The 12500-nt window shown below is 46.4% G+C and overlaps 1 protein-coding gene across 2 annotated transcripts in view; it reads left to right on the top strand.

Annotated features, from left to right (window-relative positions):
- Positions 1–12500, top strand: part of Pdk1 (Phosphoinositide-dependent kinase 1) — a 776015-nt gene that overhangs the window by 345927 nt on the left and 417588 nt on the right. For both annotated transcript variants that reach the window (XM_068378675.1, XM_068378674.1), the window contains exon 7: positions 12014–12158. In XM_068378675.1, the coding sequence (XP_068234776.1) occupies positions 12014–12158 (145 nt within the window). The remainder of the gene's footprint in view (positions 1–12013; positions 12159–12500) is intronic.

Raw genomic sequence — 12500 nt, 5'->3', positions numbered from 1 at the left:
CATCTTGTTAGGCACCTGCTTGACATTCACTTGCTCATCAGGTCCGCCATCGACCTGCAGCTTTTGAATCGCCCACTCATCTGACTGCTTATAAATCGCCTGTCCATCACGAACCGTCTGCCCAGCCGACTTCGGAAAAACTAGTGGTGGTTCACGAGCAGTTGATGGGAAGCACAGAGTGCTGCTCAGAGGTCTGCCTCCAGGGGTTAGACTACTTTCCCTTTCAAGGGAGAGTTTTCCTCACCAGGTGTTGGGGTGTTTCTCCCTTCTGAGGGAGAACTTAACTTCATTTTTGTTGTCTCTCCTGTGGGTGACCACCTCACGTTCGCGAGAGAGACAACCCATAAAGACACCACATCGGAGTCCTTCCAGTGATCTCCCTGCTGAGCAGTCATCTTTGCGAGGTATCGTCAGCGTCAGACATCGACCCATTGACCTTAGTCGACGTAGTAGTTTCGAAGGTCTCGTCTGCTGCCCTACCAGCAGATCCTGTGGCTGCGTCTTGTGTTTCATCTGCCTGCGCTCCTTCCCCTGCCAAACATCCTTCGGGGTGGGAGGGCAAAGTCCGAGGCATGTCTCCCCTGCGAGCGTTCCCCTTTCTAGTGAAGGATCACTCATAGAGACTCCTCTTCGGAGGCCTGCTGATGGTCAGCTTGCTAATCCAACGGACGACCTCTTCTGGTTCCCGACGCTTTCTTCTTCAGCCTCGGTTTTTCCTCATTTGTTCCCTGCAAGGGATCGATTACGTTCTCCTCCAGAGAATATGTCTTCTCACAATTGTCACATTTTTCCCCCGGAGCTTCCAGCAGCAGTTCAACGGCAGCGTTCTCCGTCTTATCAGGCACCTGCTTGACTTTCACCAGCTCATCAGATCCGCCATCGACCTGCAGCTCGTGAATCGCCCACTCATCCGACTGCTTGTAAGTCGCCTATCCATCGTGAACCGTCTGCCTAGCCAACTGCTCGTGAACGGCCCACTCATTTCTCCGAAATCGCTTGGACCTGCCTCTACATCATCTCCTACCTGACAGTATTCTTCCATGCGTGAGCCGTCTACTTAGCGTTCACACATGTTTCAAAAACCCTCACCTTCTCGTCAATCACCAACTCATTGTACATCAAGCCAATTTTTGGCTGTTAACTGGAGCGTTTCTTCCACCGAACTCAAGCCCCGTTCACCTCAGCGACAAACACGTCGATCACCGTCAGAACGTAAATGTCTAATGGTGCGTGAATCGTTTGCCCTCCGTCCGCCTTCTCGTCCAGCGATTCGTGAAGCGCCGCCTCATGAATTGTCGAATCATCGCCCGTCCTCTCGTTCAGCGGTAGCGATTGACCTCGTGATTTCGTGGCAGCGCTCTTTGACGCTTAGACGCTCTCCTGCTCGACAGTCGTTATTGGTTTACCAGCGTCAGGCTTTATGTCAGCGATCGCCATCTCGTTCATACCAGGAGATTCCTTAATATTCACCAACGCATCAGCGGGTGTCACTCACTGAGCATACGACTGCAAAAGTGAGTTTCCATCCTCATCCAAGCGAGGATAGCCAGCTGCAGCCACCGGAGGCAGTGGTTGCTTTGAAGAAGGGTTAGGTGGTCACCGACCCTTGACTGTCACCCCATTCCCTTCCCAGAAATGTATAACTGTGCAACCACCGGGAAAGGAGGAAGAGGGCAAGTTTCAGGGGTTGAGGATCCCGAAACTTCCAGCGCCTAGGAAGGAAACGTCGCCATCATTGCCTAAGTCCTCATCTGGAATGAAGACTCTTCGGAAGGACCGTTTGGCCTCTATCTCTTCAGGGGAACTGTCTTATATCGCATTCATGAGTAAGCAGCTGTGGTTCAGCGGCTTTCGTACCTATGTTCCCTTTGTGACCTGTGGAAGCCCCCATGGGTTTCTGTGGGGACTTTCTCCGTTTTGACCGACCCAGGACAACCAACCACGACTGGTTCTCCCCTGTAGAGGGAGAGAGTAATACCTGACAAACTGCCATCATATAGGGTCAAACTGACTCTGGTCTGAGCTCCAAGGTTAAATTTCTCCCCTGTAGAACCATCATTGCCTCTACCCACCGATGCCTGACCTGCTGACTTGAGAGGCTCTCATAGAGCAGAGTCAGTTTCAGACTCGCCCCTTCCGCCGCCGACGGAAAACATCCTGTGGAGAGGACTCCGTTTCTTCCTTGGATCCTGTAGAGGTTTCTAGTTCTCTCCCCGCCAAGAAGGTTGTCACATCCTCTCCAGCACCCAAACCAAAGAGTTTCTGACCCACCAGGTGGTGAACCTTGGGGCTAATACCATCTTGACGTGAAGGGATGCGGTGGCCGAGAGATTCCACCAATAGGTCCCTAATGCCGAGATCGCTAAGCTCCGGAACTCCTTGGTGGAGGGTTCCTTCCTCTTTGAGCCAAAGGATGTCGAGCAGACTGCAGAGAGGTGAAGGAAGTCCAACCGGGACTCCCTCTTTCATAGGGCCTTGACATTGCTGCCCTACAGACCTCCAGCCCCTCCCAAGACAAGACCAGCCAACTGAAACCTTCTTCAAGTAAGACGGCAGCAAAAGACTAAATGGTGTCTTAGAAGCCCTTTCCTGCCAAGGACTGGAAAGGCACCAAGTCCAACCATAGAGGAATACAGCTTAGGTGGGGGCAGAAGCCGCAAGCGCTAAGATGGGCGAACCCCCTGCGTGTCCACTAGTGGGGGATGCCTACAAGCTGCTGGGTCAGGTAGATGCAGCTTGGGTCTGAACCTTGGCCGGTTTCCATGATTTGTTCAGGGTATCGCGTCCTGTTCATCTCATCTCTCCCTCCACTGACCAAGAATCCAGTGCTTGTGAACTCCTTTGTGATGGGATCAGCAAAGGGGCAGTAACCATGTTGGAGAAGGGTGCTCTTCATGACGTCCTCGACTGGTCCCCAGGCTGCTTCAGTCGACTCTTTATTGTGAAAAAGGCGTCCAGAGGCAGGAGACCAGTTATCGACCTCTCGGCTCTGAACAAGTTTGTCAAACAGACTTCGTTCAGCATGGATATGGCAGACACGGTCAGACAAGTGGTAAGGCCACAGAACTTCATGTGTACACTGGATCCAAAGGACACATACATCCAGATCCCAGTCCATCCGTCCTTAGGAAAGTATCTAAGGTTCAACATCGACAACAAAATATACCAGTTCAGGGTGCTGTGCTTTGGCCTTTTCACAGCACCTCAGGTCTTCACAAGAGTGTTCACCCTAGTGTCATCCTGGGTAAACAGTCTCAGCATCCGTCTCCTTCGTTACCTGGATGACTGGCTGATCTTAGCAGACTCGGTGGCGACCCTTCTTCAGCACCTAGACAAACTTCTTAGGGTTTGCCAAGATCTGGGGATCATGGTAAACCTAGAGAAGTCATCCCTACTTCCCACTTAAAGACTGGTATACCTGGCGTGATATTAGATATCAAACTACACAAAGCCTTCCCATCAGACGACAGGATAGTGAGGCTGAGGAAGGTCGCAAGACCCTTTCTCAGACGAAAAGAACTCCCAGCCCAGAAGTGGCTATGTCTCCTCGGACACCTATCATCTTTGGCCCGTCTTGTTCCCAACGGCTGCTTCAGGATTCGGTCACTCCAGTGGCGCTTGAAGTTCAATTGTGTTCAAGCCTTCGATTCCCTGGACAGTCTGATCCCATGGGACCAGAAGAAAGGACGAACCTCGGATGGTGGCTGGCAGACGAGAATCTGCTGAAGGGTGTCGATTTTCTCATCCTTTCACCCAATTTGATGCTTTTTTTGGACGTAGCAAAAGAAGGGTGGGGGCCCACATGCTGCACCACACGGCCTCAAGCCTTTGATCAGAGTCCAAAAAATACCTTCCCATAAATCTCCTAGAGATGAAGGCTGTATATGTGGCTCTTCAAGAGTTCCACCAATTATTGGCATGTCACTCGGTGCTGATGAGCGACACCACCACGGTAGTGGCTTACATAAAAAAGCAAGGAGGTACTTCTTTGCAGCCCCTATTCCATCTGGCAGTAGAGATATTGAGATGGGCGAAAGTCCACTTGGTGTCACTATCAGCTCGCTTCATTCCCGGCAAGAGAAATGTGCCGACAATCTGAGCAGAGCGTTGCAGATAGTGGGTTCCGAATGGTCCTTGGATCATCTAGTAGCCAACAAAGTCCTGACTTTGTGAGATTTGCCGACTGTGAATCTGCTCACAATGGCCCTGAACTTTAAGCTCCCGTTGTACTGCTCCCCAGTCCCAGACCCCAAGGCTCTCTGGCAAGATGCATTCCAACAATGGTGGGACAACATCGACGTTTATGTATTCCCACTGTTCTGTCTGATGAGAAGAGTACCCAACAAGACCAGAACATTGGTTAATCTTTTGATGACCCTCATAGCTCCGCTATGGCATGACGCAGAATGGTTTTCGGACCTTTTGCAACTCCTGACAGAGCTGCCAAGAGAACTTCCTCCTTGACACGATCTACTCAGACAAACTCGTCAACATTTACCACAAGGTAGTAGCTTCGCTACGTCTTAACGCCTGGAGACTATCCAGCATCTCCTCACTCAGAGAGGATTTTCACAACAAGTTGCAAAGAGGATGTCTGGATATCTGCAGAAGTCATCAGCTTCAGTCTACCAGGCGAAGTGGAATGTCTTCTGTGGTTGATGTCGTGGAACGGGTCTCAATCCACTCGATGCCACTATTCCAGCATTAGCGGAATTCCTCATGTTCTTGTGGGGAGAAATGCGTCTTTCGGTTTCTGCGATTAAAGGCCATCCCTCAGCCTTGAGTCTTGCCTTTAAACTGAAAGAAATGGACATTTCCTCATCACCAGAACTTTCCCTCCTCATACGGAGTTATGAACTTACCTGTCCTCAGTTGGAAGTGAGACCGTCCTCATGGAAAGTGGTTTGGGTTCTTCGGTCCCTAAAAGGACCTCCATACGAACCATTACGTCAGGCAATAGGTCGCCACCTAACTTGAAAGACGGTGCTTCTGCTCGCCTTGGCCTCGGCCACACGAGTCAGCGAACATCATGGCCTCTCATGTGATGTCGCCCATTCAAGGGGATGGGAGAGGTAAGCTTCAGCTTTGTCTCTGAGTTTATTGCCAAGACTCAGAATCTGGGGGTTTTGGATCATTAATTTGACTCCTTCCGGATAACGAGCCCCCGCTCTGTAACCGATAACCCAGATCATCTGTTACTAAGAGTTTGAGGCGCTACTTCAAGAGAACAGCAGCAGCTTAGCCCAGAGTGCCCTCACTCTTCAGCACGGGCAGAAGCAAGAGAAGGATCATGAAAAACACAATCTCCGCATAGGTTTGCAGAGTCATTGACCTTGCTCTGAATCCCGATCCTCCTCCATCACATCGTGCCAGAGCCCACAATATCGGGCGTTGCTACATCCCTGGCCTTCAAAAAGAACTACTCTGTGACGCAGGTATTGCACGGTGGCGTGTGGAAATGCCAAACTACTTTCATCGCCCACTACTTGCAAGGTGTGCCCCACAAGAACCCCAATACGTTCTCTGTCGGTTGTGTGGTGGTTGCACAACAGCTGGTTTAGTACCTCAAGGTCCTTATTGGACAAGTAGCAGAAGGTTCAGGGCATTGGTTACCCAGGTCTTAGTCTGAATGAATGAAAAGGAATGTCTGGCTCTTTTCTTTTCTTCATCCTCCCCTCCCCTGGGGAAATCAGCATCCTGGGTCCTCTGCACAAGCTGACCTCAAATCTCTGCAGGTAAACCAATGTTCCCTTGTGTAACTTAGTATTGTCCCAATACTGTTGCGTCCCTATACCCTAGCAAGTTGGTATTGGGAATGTCTTGGTCTCCTCGGTTATTTCCTACATGGCTCGGAATAACTTTTACCTTGACAGTCACATTGCTAGTATCTCATCACACACAGCTTGTGTAGGCCGCAGACCATGGATAGCAGGTTTAGCGAAGTGTCAGGGTCTCCTTATTTGTGCACTAATCTGCACAATAGGGAGTACCCTGGGTAAGGCCAAAAGTCAGATTGGCAGGGACATCCACCCTCCTAATGGGTGAGTCAGCCCCTATAAATGGCATTGGTTTGTATTCCAGTTACGGAACAATTGACAGATTCGGAAGTAATTTGTATTTTTCCTAACGATACAAACCTTAGCTATTTATACATACTTGCCCGCTAACCCTGTCCCATGTCAAAGTCCTACCTCCATGCAAAGTGAAGCACAGTTACAGGTGTGTGGGTGAGAGAGGTAGCTAGCAACCCCCCATACCCCCTGTTAATTAGCGGGATTGGTAGTTTACCCTCGTTAAATTCTAATGCCTTGTCCTTTCAGCTTCTCTGAAAGTAATACCCCAATAAATCGCTAAGGTTTATATCGTTAGGAAATATACAAATTACTTCCAAATTTGTCATATTTTTTTTTAATAATCTTTTCCAATACACTTCCTCGCAGAGGGTGTTTCACGTTCCAGCCTATAAATATGGTAGTAATATTATTTCTTTTCCTCTCCTAATGTTCAATCATCTTTAAATAAGAAAATATCTTACCTAGAAAGTATACTGCTCCTCTTATTTAGGACTCCGTGCATAGCACTGCGGAGAGAGCCTGTGAACTCAGAAAAGATAATAGGGAAATTTGAGGTTCTAACTGGGTCATCTTGCCCATTATAAAATCGAGGGGTGGTGCAAAGTGCCCAGCTCATTCATGACTGTTTACATTTTGCTCAGGTCTCTGGGCATTCCACCATATTTTTTTTTGTGTAGTGAGGAGTTGGGGTGTGGTCAACATTCAGACACTAGGCAGTCTGTGTGCTACGTTTGGCCACAGTCCGCAAACCTCTTCAAAGTCGCCCCATGTTGATTGTGTCACCTGTTATGTCTAAGGTGTGCAAACTACCTAGATCAGCAGAATTGCTACAGCAGTATTTCTCCCAGTTGGAGATGCACCCATGATGCCAACCAAGAAGAGGAGAAGATAGAGGCACCTTACACCTCCTCCAGGCGACACTCTTCACCCCCATACAAGCCAGGGTTTGAGATCCCCTAAGGAGATCTCTCTGACAAAATCCTACAGGCTCTCTCCCATTGAATTCGCCAACTCAGGACAATCCGCTTCTTCAGCGGTTGTGGAGCAGCCTCCACACGTCTCTCTAAATAAAGATACCTTCGAATCCTCCAGACGCGAGTAAGATGCAATACCTTTCCTGTTAACAGAGTTCCTTCTCCCCCACCCCAAGGAAGAGTAAGGACTTGAAGACTCTCCCGAATAACCGCTCGACTAGAACGTTGTCCCATCCTCAGGAGATTCAGCATCGGTGGTAATGACTACGACGAGAGAGGCACACACGACATTTTAGGAGGCCTCTAGGTGCTATGAAGACGACTACAACTCACCCCCGGCTCCTATGGGTGAGAACTATAGTCTATTTTTTATAGCGGTGCATATTTTCATCGACTCACAGGAGGTGCCCTTTTAGCTCGGAGAGGTTCCTGATACCTGATTGGTCGGAAGTATTTTTGTCCGAACACCTTCATTGTTCTCAAATAATTACCAAGTAATGTGAATCAAAACTCATTTACTAACCTATATTTCTTCATCACATATATGTTTTGTCAATAAACAATGTGAAAGGATAAATATATTATAAAGTATCGTCATGGTAAGTCTACATTTAATAACCCAATCCGCCGAAGTCAACGACAGCAGCTTATGTTTGGATGCACGCTTTGTAATTTTGTAATTTTTCACATATTTTAACACAAATTGGGATAAATTACACTCAGCATAAGTTAAACATGTTATTATAAACTTTTTTTAATACCAGAATTTACCAAAAACATGGGAATTAATAAAACCCTATATTTGTGAAAACTTATGGGGAGGTAAAAGAACAGCCTGCAGCAGCCTGACGGGAAAACAGTCCCTTCTGACTGTCATAGACGCAGTTTTTTTTTTTCCGTAATATAGTTCGGTCTATTCCTTTTAGTTTAAATAGTCTTGCATTGTCTCCCTTCGTAATATTTTACTTAGTATTTTCCCACATTCCTGTTTCTCACCTAATATCTATCTATTTTCCCGGATATCCCTTCTTTCATATAGACCTATGTGATATTCGAACTACGATTCCTTCTTTCTTAGCCTCTGTGGAGAGTGTTGTCCTGAAGGGAAGCGCGTGCTAGTCTCATTAAAATAGTGTAGAGGCGGGAATAAAAAAAAAAAAATACTATGCTTAATTTCATTTGATATAATGTGAGCTACTGAACAGGTTTACAAAATAGGCTATACTTGCTACACAGCATAGAATTTATGCTGTTATTATTATTTACATACTTACTGACGTAAGGTACAAAACATAAGGAATCGTAGTGCGGATATCACATAGGCCTATATGAAAGAAGGTATATTCGGGAAAATAGATAGATATCAGGTGAGAAACAGGAATGTGGGAAAATACTAAGTAAAATATTAAGAAGAGAGACAATGCAAGACTATTTCAACTGAAAGGAATAGGCCGAACTATATTACGGAAAAAAAACTGCGTCTATGATAATCAGAAGGGATTGTTTTCCCTCCAGGCCGCTGCAGGCTGTTCTTTTACCTCCCCATAAATTTTCACAATTATAGGGTTTTATTAATTCCCATGTTTTTGGTAAATTCTGGTATTCAAATAAAGTTTATAATAACATGTTTACCTTATGCTGAGTGTAATTTATCCCAATTTGTGTTAAAATATGTGAAAAATTACAAAATTACAAAGCGTGCATCCAAAAACAAGCTGCTGTCGTTGACTAAGGCGGATTGGGTTATTAAATTTAGACTTACCATGATGATACTTTATAATATATTTATTCTTTCATATTGTTTATTGACAAAACATATATGTGATGAAGAAATATAGGTTAGTAAATAAGTTTTGATTCACATTACTTGGTAATTATTTGAGAACAATGAAGGTGTTCGGACAAAAATACTTCCGACCAATCAGGTATCAGGAACCTTTCCGAGCTAAAAGGGCACCCCCTGTGAGTCAGCGCTATAAAAAATAGACTATAGTGGGTCGATGAGGACCAGGATTCCGGGCATGACGACTCTCTTCTTGGGCAACTAGTCCAAGATATTCGAAGGTCGTACAGAGGGAATCCGAACATGCGTTCTGGCAGATACTGGCCTGCATTTGCGCCATCAAAGGCCTTAATGACCCTTCTAAAGCTCCCCGGAAGGGAAAGATACAGTGCTAGATCATATGTATGGCACCTGGAGACCCTCCAAGACCAGCGCAGCGTTTGCCTGGCCGAAGAGGGTTTAAGGAAGCCAAGAAGAAACCCTTTTTGCAGATCACTGGCTCTTTGAATTCTATACGCGCTAGTGACTTCTCTAAGCTCCTACCTCCCTTTTCATCCACCAGAAAAGTTACTATGAGGTATCTGAAGAGAAGCCATCAATTTATCTTTAGACCCGGCCATCGAAGATTTGACAAAGGACGTTTCCTGCCAGAGACTTTCCGGCCTTCCTGTGACCTTCTCAGCGACCGATGCCCTGAACTTGGAGGAGGTTGCAAAGTTCATCATGCAGGCCATTTCATGGCTCGATCTGGGGTTAGGGTTATTAGGACACCTCATCAGAACAAGGGTTTGGCCTCAAGAGCATACCAGAAAGTTGATGGCAACTTTTCTTTTGTCGGAAACCAGAACCATGGAGTTCCTTGCCCACCAAGTGGTCTACTTGTGGGCAAACTTGATGCTCAGGTGAAGGGACTCGATGATAATTCCATAGGCTGGTTCCTAAAACCAAGGTGGCATGGCTCAGGGACTTGACAATGGAGGGTCCATCACTGTTCAATGCAGATGTTGAGAAGGCTGCTGAGCACTGGAAGTAGTCTAGTCGGGACTCTCTTTCAGAGGCTGGTGACCTCTAGATCCTATGCTTTGGCTCCTCCACCGAGGAAACATAAAAAATCCAGGCTGCAAGGGAACAATAGGAGATCAGGTGCTCCAAAAGCGCCTTTCAAGATTCCCTTTCCTGCCCGAGATCAGTCGAAGGGAAGCAGGAGGAGGAGAGGAGGCAAAGGAGGTAAAAGTATCGGGAGGCTGGAGACCCATCATTGACCTTTTTGCTCTGAACAGGTTTGTGGAACAGACTCTGTTCAGGATGGAGACGGCAGACACAATCAGACAGACAGTATAACTACAGGACTTCATGTGCACGTTGGACCTAAAGGACGCATACTTCCAGGTCCCATTACCCCCAGCATCAATGATGTATCTTAGGATCATCTACGACAGCAAACGATACCAGTTCAAGGTGCCGTGTTTCGGCCTGTCGACAGCACTTCAGGTTTTCACAAGAGTGTTCTCTCTAGTGTCAACCTGGACCCACAAGATGGGCATCCGTTTTCTGAAATACCCCGATGATTGGATAATCCTAGCAGACTCGGTGGCCACCCTCCTTCAACAGCGAGACAGACTCCTCGAGTTTTGTCAAGATATGGGGATCGTGGTAAATCTTGAGAAGTCATCCCTGCTATTGTCACAAAGTCTGGTATATCTGGGCATGATCATTAGTACCAGCCTACAGAAAGTCTTCCCTTCAGACAACAGGATCAAGAAGCTGAGGAAGGTTGCAAGTCCCTTCCTGCAATGAGATGCTGTACTGGCTCAGCTGTGGTTATATCTCATAGGTCACCTATCATCCCTGGAACATTTAGTCCTCAATGGCCGCCTGAGAATTTGATCACTGCAGTGGAGGCTGAAATCCATATAGGTTCAACATAAGGATTCTCCAGATTCTCTGGTTCTCATGGGGCCCAAGTAGAGGACGGACCTAGAATGGTGGGTAACAGACGAAAATCTCTGCCAAAGGGTCGACCTTCTCACTCCTTCCTCAGAATTGATGCTCTTTTCAGATGCATCGAGAAAAGTGGGGCCCCCATTTACTGCACCCCATGTCCTCTGGGCTCTGGTCCGAGTCCGAAAGGTCTCAGCATATAAATCTAATGGAGATGAGGGCAACAACTCCCTCAGTTCTTGGCGGCTCACGGTAGTGATTTGCATAAACAAGCAAGGTGGCACCTTCTAACAGTGATGCTAAGATGGGCAGAAGACAACTCGGAGTCCCTATTGGCTCGCTTGATTCCAGGCAAGCGGATTGTGTTCGCGGACAACCTGAGCAGAGCAACTCAGATAGTAGTATCTGAGTGGTCTTTGAATCATATAGCCAACAAAGTCATGACATTGTGAGGTTTCGCAACAGTAGACCTGTTCGCGATGTCACTGAACAACAGACTCTCGTTCAGCTGTTCTTCAGTCCTGGATCCCTAGACTTTCTGGCAAGATGCATTCCATCAATGATGGGACAATATAGATGTCTATGCCTTTCCCCTCTTTTGCCTGATGAGAAGGGTGCTCAACAAGGTAATATCATCCAATTTTGTAATGACCCTCATAGCTACGTTATGGCATCTCGTGAAATGGTTCTCGGACCTTCTTCAGCTGCTGACAGAAGTCTCGAGAGAACTCCCTCCATGACTTGATCTACTCAGACAACCATACATGAACAACTACCACAAAGCCGTATAGTCCCTACGTCTTCTCGCCTGGAGGTTATCCAGCATCTGCTCACAGAGAGAGGTTTTTCGCAACACATTTCGAAGATGTCCGGATACTTCTGGGAATCTTCAACTACCACCTACCAGGTTAAGTGGACTTTCTTCTGTGGTTTGTGTCATGGAAGGGGTGGGGTATCTTTCCCCTCGATGCCTCTATTCCAGCAATAGTGGAATATCTTTTATACCTTCGTTGGGAAAAGATTCTCTCAGTCTCGGCAGTGAAAGTATATTGTTCAACTATAAGCCTCGGTTCAGGTTTGTATAGCCAGGAAAAATACAAATTACTTAAAAAAATTGTACTGTAGTATATTTTACCTTTTTCTTGCCTTTATATGCAAATATATTTGTTCTGGATTGTGTTATTTATTGTAGTTTAGTATGTGATAATGCAGTATGATATTTTCCTTAACAATAAGCGCAGATTTTGTTATGACATATTGTCCTAATGGGGAACTGTTAAAACTGATTCAACGGGTAGGCAATTTTGACAGGGAATGCACAAGGTTTTACACAGCAGAAATTTTAAGGGCATTAGAGCACCTCCATTCATTGAATATCATTCACAGGTAAGTCTTATATATTTGAATGAACAGTTAACTATGGCAATAACAGACTAATGGGGGGGGGGGGGGAAGGGCAGCCTGTTATCGCTGATAGTCTGTTATATCGAAAATATGTTTTCTAATTCATAAATTTCAGAAAAATCATACCAAATAGTATACAGGCTTACTACATATGACCAGCATCTGTGGTAACATTAAAACAAGCCGCTGAGGTTAACATGCTTGGAAATTAAAATAAACCCATGAAAACAAAGAACACTCACTACAAGCATGGAGCGAATCAAAACAAACTGATAATAGCATCTGAAAATACTAGCGAGAGCCATCTTGGAACTTTATGCTACT

The sequence above is a fragment of the Palaemon carinicauda genome, chromosome 8 (assembly GCF_036898095.1).
Source record: "Palaemon carinicauda isolate YSFRI2023 chromosome 8, ASM3689809v2, whole genome shotgun sequence".
NCBI classification, from domain to species: domain Eukaryota; kingdom Metazoa; phylum Arthropoda; class Malacostraca; order Decapoda; family Palaemonidae; genus Palaemon; species Palaemon carinicauda.
The sequence above is the reverse complement of the archived record's forward strand: the minus strand, read 5'-3'. Positions and strand labels throughout refer to the sequence as shown.